This window comes from Wasmannia auropunctata, unplaced genomic scaffold (genome assembly GCF_000956235.1).
Source record: "Wasmannia auropunctata unplaced genomic scaffold, wasmannia.A_1.0 LD336052.1, whole genome shotgun sequence".
Lineage (NCBI taxonomy): Eukaryota > Metazoa > Arthropoda > Insecta > Hymenoptera > Formicidae > Wasmannia > Wasmannia auropunctata.
In genome coordinates this window covers 955,454-965,017 of record NW_012026838.1, presented here as the reverse complement: position 1 = coordinate 965,017, position 9,564 = coordinate 955,454, and the positions used below count along the sequence as shown (strand labels likewise).

The following is a 9,564-nucleotide window of genomic DNA, read 5'->3' as shown; positions in this document are numbered from 1 at the left end:
AAAGTAAAGATTCTAAAAAAATAGTTGGAGCTATAATATAATAAGCAGATTTATAAATATAACATTTAATATATCGCTGATTTATTTTACTTTTGGCTATCAAAAACTGAAATTATTTTTTATTTCTGAAAATATGCATTTCTGAAAATATGCATTCAAAATATCTTATTGCAGCATGACAGCAATGTTTTTGCGGAAGTACTATATTTTTTATATAATATTACCATTTGTCATTTTGCAGCAATTTTGAATGTATCAACGTTCCCCATGTATCAACCAGTCCCGGTCTCCACAATGTATATGCGAAAGATACAATGTATGCAAAAAATTTATTGAAATCTGTCAAAGTCAATTTTTTTTAATTCGAAATTTGGAACTTATATGTTACATGTTAAATGAGAAAATGTAATCGCATGTATAAATGTAAAAATATTACTTTACCTACAAGTGACACCGTGTAACATTTCGCTATATAATCATATTTTTCTATAATAGCGATTTCGTTTTTATCTTTTAATTCGTCACATACATGCTGAAGGCTTATGAAGAACTTCTTTACCTGTTATTTCAGTAACTTTATATGCCACCTTTGTATGTAGTAATATTGTGAAATATTCTTTAATTTAAAAATTTAAGGGATAATATCCCGTAAGCTATATATGTCAAGCTACTTACAGATTCGATGTTAATGCCAAATGCACAGTATTTTAGCGTGAAAATAGCAAACATAGATGCGGAAGCCAACACCGCAATAGAATTCGAAATGTATTTTGTTGTCATAAATGTTGTTAACTATAATTATGTACTTATAAATTGTAACATAATCATAAATTGAATACTATTATAATTATACTAGACTATAAATATATGTAAATACAGACTATAAATATATGTAAATTATTTGTTGGTAAAAGATTGTTATAAATTATGCAACAATTCTATGCCCCTTACCTGAAATATAATGCTCGTCATCAAAATAGTAGAAACGAAAATGAATTGAAATCGAGTGAATTTGGATTGTTGATATGGCCACAAGCCAATAGCGAGCAGTAAAATTTTATTGAAACGTAAATACTGAGTCTCTATGCAGATCATCACTTGGCTAAGTCCGCGACAAGAATGATTGTGAAGAAATAGACGAGGGTGCTCTTACCCCCTCTTCTCTCTGATCGAATAAATATATTCTATAACTTTCCTTTTCCGGCGTAAATTTTAGCGCATTATGTAATTTTGTTTAACGCAGGACGTGTGCAATTACCGTAAATTACCGTGGAATCAATATATACATAATACTTGCAATTTGACAAATTTCTCAATAGGAGGTATATCTTTATATACAAATAGACTATAGACTTGATGTGAAGAGAAATTTAACAGATATTTTTTTCTCTCACAAAAAGTGAAGCTCTTGTAAAAAAAAATTCTTAAGAAAGAATGGCGCAGTTGCATTCGTTTATATTTGTTAATAGTGCGATTTTACATATTCTCGCAAGTGCATAGCTACATTACGTTTGACTTTTAAGAGAGAAATGTTGCTTATCCAATCTTAAATACTATCATTATTAATGTTAACATTGCAATTATAGTGTTTATTTTATTATTTTATTTATGTGATAAGTGTTTATTTTATTATCATCTGCACGTATTTTATTTTTAAAAAACCGACACCCATGTATCTTAATCTTCGTGTTCGATATGTGTCAAGTTTGATTATATTAACTCTTTGGTTCCAAATACGTGCATATGCATACATTCATCATGAATGGAGATATTTACGTAAGAACGTTTTCAGAATAATCGATTGAGGTTTTCTCGTAATCAATTTATGGCATACTATTGTACTGTTTTGATTATCATGAAAGAAACAACATATAATCTTCATAAAATATGATAATTACAGCATATTCTTATGATATTAATAACTTCAAGCAAGCCGCAATTGAACAGTTAAGTTCCTCTTTTCGCGATTTGCATGACTCGTGATTCCCTAGTAGAAAAGGTGTGCTTAGATCATCCTGTCCCGTTGAGACCGGCGCGACGCAAACAGGTGTCCTGGCGACAGGAGGGCGGTTCTATCAGGATCGCATCCCTCGCGAGCAGCTTTTCATACGGGGTGTAGGCGCGTAAGCGACCTGTCTGCCTCCATGCATCCTTGATCCGGAAATATGCTTCGCGTTTGAGGCAATTACGGGCATTAGCGTGGGTGCCGCTGCGGCTTTAATTTGACTCGCAACCGTCTCGCTTCGGCGCTTTTGAACTTCCCCAATATGATTACGCGCGCGACGCTCCCTTTATTTCGATAATAATTTTCTTCCTCGTTATTGTATGCAACGGTAACATCTGAGTGTGCACTTAATATTCAAAATAAAAGAGATGTTGTATGATAAATTATATAATCTTTATTAATTCTAAAATAAACATAATTGAAATACAATAATCTTATTTTACGTAATATTCCGATAAATAATTATAATGTAGCTTTTAATATTTAGGTTTGTATTAATATTTGATTTTGAATGTAATTATAAAGAAATTTCGATTTTTGATTATTTAAAGAGTAACCTGTAATATAACTAAATTGTAATATTATTAAATTTATCATATCTTAGTTTTAAAATTTAAGTAAATATTAAACAAAGCTTTGTTTTGAAAAAAAATTATATGAATATTTATTATAAATATAGAAGTTTAATGTATATAAATAAATTATTCAGATAAAATTATAACATATACTTCAGATGTGGTAAAGGGATGAATGATAGCTTTTGACTTTTGCTTTATAGAGATGATAGCCGTGACTCGAACTTTGCCTGACAATGAGAAAGCTGACGCACCGTCTACGTCATCTCTATATGCCAGGGAAAGATTAAACAATGTATAGCATTTTAAAACGTTATTAAATTTTTAATATTAAATTAGTAACACGAATACATTATAGCAGACTATCTGCTCTGTTTATAAAATAAATGCTACTTTTAATCATTTCTATTCGAATTGAATAATGACACACTATTTCATAAATTGAATTTTTTTAATTTCTGGGCATTCTTTTATTCAAGAATATATATTTAATATTCTCTGATTTTGTACAGTTAAAAAATAAATCAAATTTTGGTATGGATTATTATTTTATTTTAATATGTTATCTTTTTAATTAAATGATTAATGATGTGAAAGTATTCGATTCTTTAACTTAAATTTCTATTTTATTGAAAGAAATTTCAACGTCCTCCGCTCCTGTTGTTGATAAGTGCCGAAGACCAGATCGTGTTACATCATCGCTCCCATTGTTACACAGTGTTACATCGTCATAACCATCGCCATGATCGTTTATACGCGATATTACGCGTCGTGACGTCGCGAAGATTGGATGCTTCGTGTGCCAGGATAGCAGGATTTTCCAGGAGCGCGTCCGATTACCTTTATCATAAAGGGAGATACATATTATTCACATAATATCAATCTTTAATGAGTACAGAGAAAACTTGCCGATCTTCAATTCAGATCGACACGTTCGTCTTGAGGCGGAATAATTAAAATGTAGTTTAGTATGCAGTAAATAAAAGGTATGGAATATTTAATTTTAAATGAGGTTTCAGTGAAAAATTTTAAATGAGAGATTTCAGTGGTCGAAAAACGAAACATTTTTAAGTTTTATTACAGTGAAAATATAGAGGGGGAAGAAAATTGCTAAAAATTATCGTAATGACCGAAGAACTGAGTGCTTTACACGTTATAAACTGAAGTGTTATTTGTTGTTCATATTTGCACACAGGAATGACTTAGAGAATCGTTAAATGAAAGAATATTTAGGCTCCGGCGCGCGGATGTCATCGAAGATGCTCGGGTCAGGTTCGTCGTCGGGATCGAATTCTATGTCCATTGGATCAATCGTGGAAGGTGGGTAGGGAATCCTAGGCTTCGCGGATGGTGCTGGTCGTATCAGACAGGCTTCCAGTCTTTCCCTCACGCACTTTCTTTCACCCGTCGCGTCTATTACGGACGCAGTTTCCCCCGCGTATAGCATTATGGCACTTATATTTTCTTCGTATTCCCGAAGCTACATTTAGCAAAATTATTATTTCAATTTTATATCTAAAAAAGCATAAAACATTTTTTTTTTAACATAATTCTTCAAAGAGGCACATATAATATGTGTGTACGTGTGTGTAAAATAAAAAGTAATTATAATAAATCGAACGAGCCAATTATATCTAGCCATTACATATAATTTATATATCAAAAAATAAGTGAGATTAAAAAGTATGATTTAACCGTTAGAAAGGTTTCTAATTTATAAAATATGTTTCTTCAACTATATGAATCGTGAGTGAGAATATTTTAAAAGATACGGTAGTTACATCTTGTTCGACGATGTCTTTATAATCATTGGAATGATTATCATCTAATTTACAATCTGGTTTCATCATCAAAAATTCCCACGATGAGACATCGTTCTCGCTTCCAGCAATAAAGTTGCATTCACGATTTAAGAGTCTTTCTCTGCACGTTTGTATGTCTATTTTGAGGATGATTACTCTGAACATAATTTCGGAAACTGTAATTATTATCGGATTTCTGAAATAGGGGTTTCTTATAAAATTTACCTATTGGGTGGCATAGATATCATATCCAGGAGCTTGAACTCCTCCACAGTTTTAGGATAACCCGTCAAGATCCAGCCTCTCTTAAGGCAGTCAGATCCGAGTATATAACGCTGGAAATAATGATGATGCAAATGATGATGCCAAATTAAATGAATATCTCTCAACGAATTATATAATCGCACCTCGATAATTTGTACTCGTGCTTCTGATTTTATTTTCGGTTCGCATTTGTGCTCGCATAATCGTAACATTTCACCTAAGGCCGTCTCTCCCAAACATGCTTGCTCCAAGATGTTGTTAAAGTTAACTGAAAAGTATATACTATATTTCTGTTCGAAATATTGTTATTGGAGTAACAAATCTGTCTCTACTAACAATTATTATATTGACAAAGAGAATATAACAAGATATAAATAAATATCTTTATATATTACCATAAACGAGATTAAATTTCTCAGATATATGTTTTGCTAAAGAACGATGACCTGATCCTGGAGGACTTATGAGAGCGATGCGAAAGAGTGATGGAGCGCCATAATGTTTTCTAATTTTCATTAATGTCGCGCAATTTTTGCCCAGGTCGTGAATCGTCGTTTTAATACTAGCTTCAACTTCCTAAAGAGAAATTTTTTAACGATCTCGAAACAAAGTTAATGATGTTTAACATAGAATCGATCAATGAATAGTTTATGAAGTAATTGCAAAACAAAAATTTATTTTGCTAAAATATTATATGTAATATTAACATATTAATAATATTTATATGAATTCAATAATATTATTATATATACTCAAAGATTGACTAACAATTAAAAGATTAGCATAAGCTTCACGTAAGCCTCGAAGAGTTCTCCTATAATCGCACTGTCTTGCATCTTCTGGAAATAAACGTGATTTACAAAAAATAAATTAGATGCAATAAAAACTCTATATCAGCGACATATTAAAGATTAATAATTGATACTTTTAATTTCTGCGAATAAAAATACATTCCTCTGATTTAATGGAGCTTTAAATATCTTTATATATATTTTATAAATATGTTAATATATAAAATGTGAAAAAATATTGACAACGACATTAATCTAAGGAATGTTTCTGATTGATATTTACAGAATGAACGTGTTTTGCAAATATGGAGATGAATCTGAGTGGATTTGAAAGGAAAGGCTAAATTAACATTGTCCGCCTAGTAAGTATACTTTTTTCTTGGATCTTGCCTTTTGAACTCGATGGTATAATCTGTATTACATGTGTTGGTATTATGCCGACACGTTGCATTGCGCGTGCTTCCTGTTTGTTCCTCGGTATATCTATGCAGATTATTTATTTACACAAAAATGAAAAATAAAGTAAGAGATTTAGTTATTTTTTCTCATTATAATACCGTTTATAATATTATTAATTGTATTACATCCCGTTATGTAATGACGTTGCAATTTTACGAAATAATCCACTTTATTCGACGAAATAATCAGAAAACAATTTACATAAGCAAAATTACCGACTAACACCCATCCAGATTCATGAAGTACTCCCGACATTAACATTTTCTTCATTCTTTCTGCGATCTCATTAGCATCATAGCAATGGCACATGTTCTAAAATATATACATATTATAACGAACGTTTATACAATTAAAAGAGAGGAATGTGATTCTCTGTTCTTTCTCGGACGCATCTAATTATGAGAAATAGATTATTTGATAGGTATATGGCATACTTCAACAGGAGCTAAAGCACAAAGATCTTCTAGTGTAACAGGACAAATACCAGTTTCCTCCTGAAGAATTTTTGCAAGAGTTATTTTATCTACGCCAATAGAGAGAAAAATTACGTTTTATTCACTTTGAAAAAAATAAAAATACGTAAATATAAATACGTATTGGAAATCTTAAAATAAAAATATTGATTTATTGCATTTGATATCAAATACACGAAATAGTTTCTTACATTGTAAGTGTATTAAATATATCTGTGCAATTAATTTATATTAATGTTGACTAACGAAAGCTTACCGAAACTCGGAGGAGCTATAAGGATAACTCTAGGAATATCTCGCTTTCGTACAATGTGCTGAACGCATTGTTTTATGAATACTATTGGATCTTCTGGCTGCTGGATCAGTAATTGAGTCACTAATTCCTATGAATTTTTGTATAATACAATGCAATATATAATTAAAGTGATATATATATATATATATATATATATATATAATAAGATAATTTTAATATGTAATATAAGATAAACACAAAATGCAACATATTGTAATATAACATAATTAAATCATTAAAAACTATTTAAGTAGAGCAAAATGACGCTATTTATAATTACATAAAAGAATTCATATAATCTGTGTTTTTCCATGTAAGGCACAAAATCCGGCGGAATAGTCAATAACTGATGTCTTGTTTCTTCAAAATCGTTCATATTTTACGTTTTTTTATGGTTAATAATATGGTGTTACATACATTTTATAATGAAATTCATTTAAAATGAAATTATGAGCTGTACGACTTTCATTTGTATATATGTTTTCGAGGATTATTCGCTTTTTTTTATTATGTCATAATGTCATATATAGAATATTATATATATGAATTGATCCGACAAAAATTATAATTTTCAGAAAGAGAGATTGAAAATACATAAACAACAGTTTTAAGTATAATTAAATTAAATGTGAGATTATATCGATCGATCAAATGGAAGGCACAGTTTTTATAAAAAACGCAAAATAATGAGAATATAAAATTATCGTGTATTACGATTAAAAATCAGATAATCTGCATTTTGTAACAATATATATGTTATGCATACACCGAGATAATAAAATATAGTCTTTCGAAAATCTATGTATGCGAAATTAAAATTCACTAATGTAGATTTTAATATTTAATATTTAATATTAAATATTTAATATCTCATACTCTCCCTTTATTTTGAATATACATCGTATTGATTAATTCTTTGCACAAATTTGTTGTATTTCGAAGATTCTCTAAAATTTTATTCTATATGTTGCTACCCTACTTCTTTTGCACAATATTCTTGGTATAAAAATAATTCTAATTTTTACAATATCTTCTGCCCTCTGTACAACAAAGATATTTTTTAACGTCAATTATTTTTAGCATTAATTATTTTTTCTGTAATTTTCTTTTTTTTTATCCTATATTTCTATCGTATTATATTAATCTGTTCGTTCTCTGTGTTTTGCAGTATTACTCCGAGAGGGTAGTAGTGCACAGCGAGTGCAAAGAGAAGCCTGCGAATGTCAGCCCGCGCAAACTTGACTTACAGAGGGCAGCACTCAAAATAAGGCGGCATTTGGATAACGGCACGTGCACATAGCTGATAGCACGCTGTTATCATTTCATATTTAGTATCGTGAGAACAATAGAAATCTTCTTCGAGTGTTTTCACGAAATACGTTAAAATCGGCTTTCTTAAAGTGACGTTTGTGTGATCTTAATATCCAAAATGAGTAAGTATATATTTATATTATACTCGTGCTTGGAAATGAAATCGTCATGAATTATTATTTTCCTTTTTTTATTTAATGAAGCTATCCACATCCTGAAATTCTAAATCAAAAGGAAGTCCGAGGAAAAATATATCTTTTACATGTGTAACAAAGTCTTCCTTCTGTTTCCAAATTGCAAAGTAGCATTAGTTGCCATAACCTAACATTCTATGTATACAATAAACAGAGATTGATATATGTTTATATGTTTATAGGCAGAAAAAGAGGATCTCAGATCACTCGCAGCATGAGAGAGAGTAGCGAGGATCTTTTTTTATCCCAAGATACTCCTGGCCCGAGCAGCCAGGCCAGCGTATCGACGCAACGACGCACGAGAAATTCGACTCCCATGGGATCACAGATCATGAGCTCGCAGAATATGGTCGATATGGAGACACAAAAGGAAACGCAACTAATCAGCAGTGTAATAAGATATCTTTTCGTGGCGGGTCGCAACAAGCAACCTGTACAAAAGAATCAGATCATTAAAAATGCACTAGGTGGAAGTGGCAAGGTGTTCCGTTTTATTATAGAGAGGGTAAACGAACAATTGTCCGAGGTATATTTGCCCATTTTGTAATTGTTACAATTGTTCATGTAATTGTTTGAATGCTCTTAAAAAGCAAATCACTTTGAAAATAGAACTGCATTTGTAAAGTTAAAAATTTTAAACAAATTGTGGTATTTGAAAGGTATTTGGATACAGCCTAACAGAAATTGAAGGCAATAAATACATATTGGTGAATGAAATAGAAAACGATCTTCCGCATCTCACCTTCAACGATAACCATAAGCAGGTGCTGCTGTATCTTGTACTCGTACATATTTTTATGTTTGGCGAATCATGCAGAGAAGGTGAATTTTGCTTTTTGAAAATTTGCATGTTGTATGATATGTATCTTGTATATTGATTTACTGTTATATAAATAATATGTTGAATTTTTATAAGAAACTGTTTAATAAATTGATGTTAGAAATAAGTGAATAATATTTCCACAGAAATACTGTGGGACTTTCTTCAAAATCTGGGGATTGTGACTAGCAAGAATTTTCAACATGAATACTTTGGTGACGTTAAACAATTGGTGACAGTGGTAAAAAGCAATTCTGACTATTATTACAACTTATATATACCTATAATTATTGTAATTGATTTCTAAATGATATTCATTTATGCACACAGGAATTTGTAAATCAGAGATATCTTGAGAAAATAATGATAGATAAAAATGATCCATTGCAAGTTGAATATAAATGGGGATCTCGTGCAAGAAATGAGTTATCCTATCGTTCCGCTTTGCAATTTGTGGCAGAGGTAAGTACAAAAAAATATATTTGAGGATATAAAGATAGGAGAAAGAAAGAATAAAACTGACATTTTTATTGAGATATAGACAAATATGTATTATATATATATATATATATATA

The 9,564-nt window shown here is 30.5% G+C and overlaps 2 protein-coding genes across 3 annotated transcripts in view; one reads left to right on the top strand and one right to left on the bottom strand.

The window, feature by feature from the left end:
• Window positions 1-3,097: 3,097 nt before the first annotated feature.
• LOC105451422 (adenylate kinase 8) lies at window positions 3,098-7,113 on the bottom strand. Of its 2 annotated transcripts, none has more exons than XM_011691860.1 (12): window positions 6,945-7,113; window positions 6,626-6,752; window positions 6,331-6,419; window positions 6,112-6,208; window positions 5,810-5,920; window positions 5,415-5,485; window positions 5,042-5,222; window positions 4,790-4,914; window positions 4,608-4,717; window positions 4,362-4,539; window positions 3,731-4,060; window positions 3,098-3,420 (listed from the first exon to the last, which is right to left on the bottom strand). In XM_011691860.1, the coding sequence occupies exons 1-11, from the start codon at window positions 7,038-7,040 to the stop codon at window positions 3,794-3,796; spliced, it is 1,452 nt and encodes a 483-aa protein (XP_011690162.1). In that variant the 5' UTR covers window positions 7,041-7,113; the 3' UTR covers window positions 3,098-3,420; window positions 3,731-3,793. The 2 variants fall into 2 exon arrangements, with proteins under 2 accessions (XP_011690162.1, XP_011690163.1); XM_011691861.1 differs by having other exon boundaries at window positions 5,828-5,920.
• A 792-nt stretch (window positions 7,114-7,905) lies between these two features.
• LOC105451421 (melanoma-associated antigen G1-like) overlaps window positions 7,906-9,564 on the top strand; it is a 2,341-nt gene continuing 682 nt past the window's right edge. Inside the window, exons 1-5 of the mRNA XM_011691859.1 lie at window positions 7,906-8,097; window positions 8,352-8,695; window positions 8,829-8,991; window positions 9,136-9,230; window positions 9,320-9,451. Of these exons, the coding sequence (XP_011690161.1) occupies window positions 8,094-8,097; window positions 8,352-8,695; window positions 8,829-8,991; window positions 9,136-9,230; window positions 9,320-9,451 (738 nt within the window). The 5' untranslated portion in view covers window positions 7,906-8,093. The remainder of the gene's footprint in view (window positions 8,098-8,351; window positions 8,696-8,828; window positions 8,992-9,135; window positions 9,231-9,319; window positions 9,452-9,564) is intronic.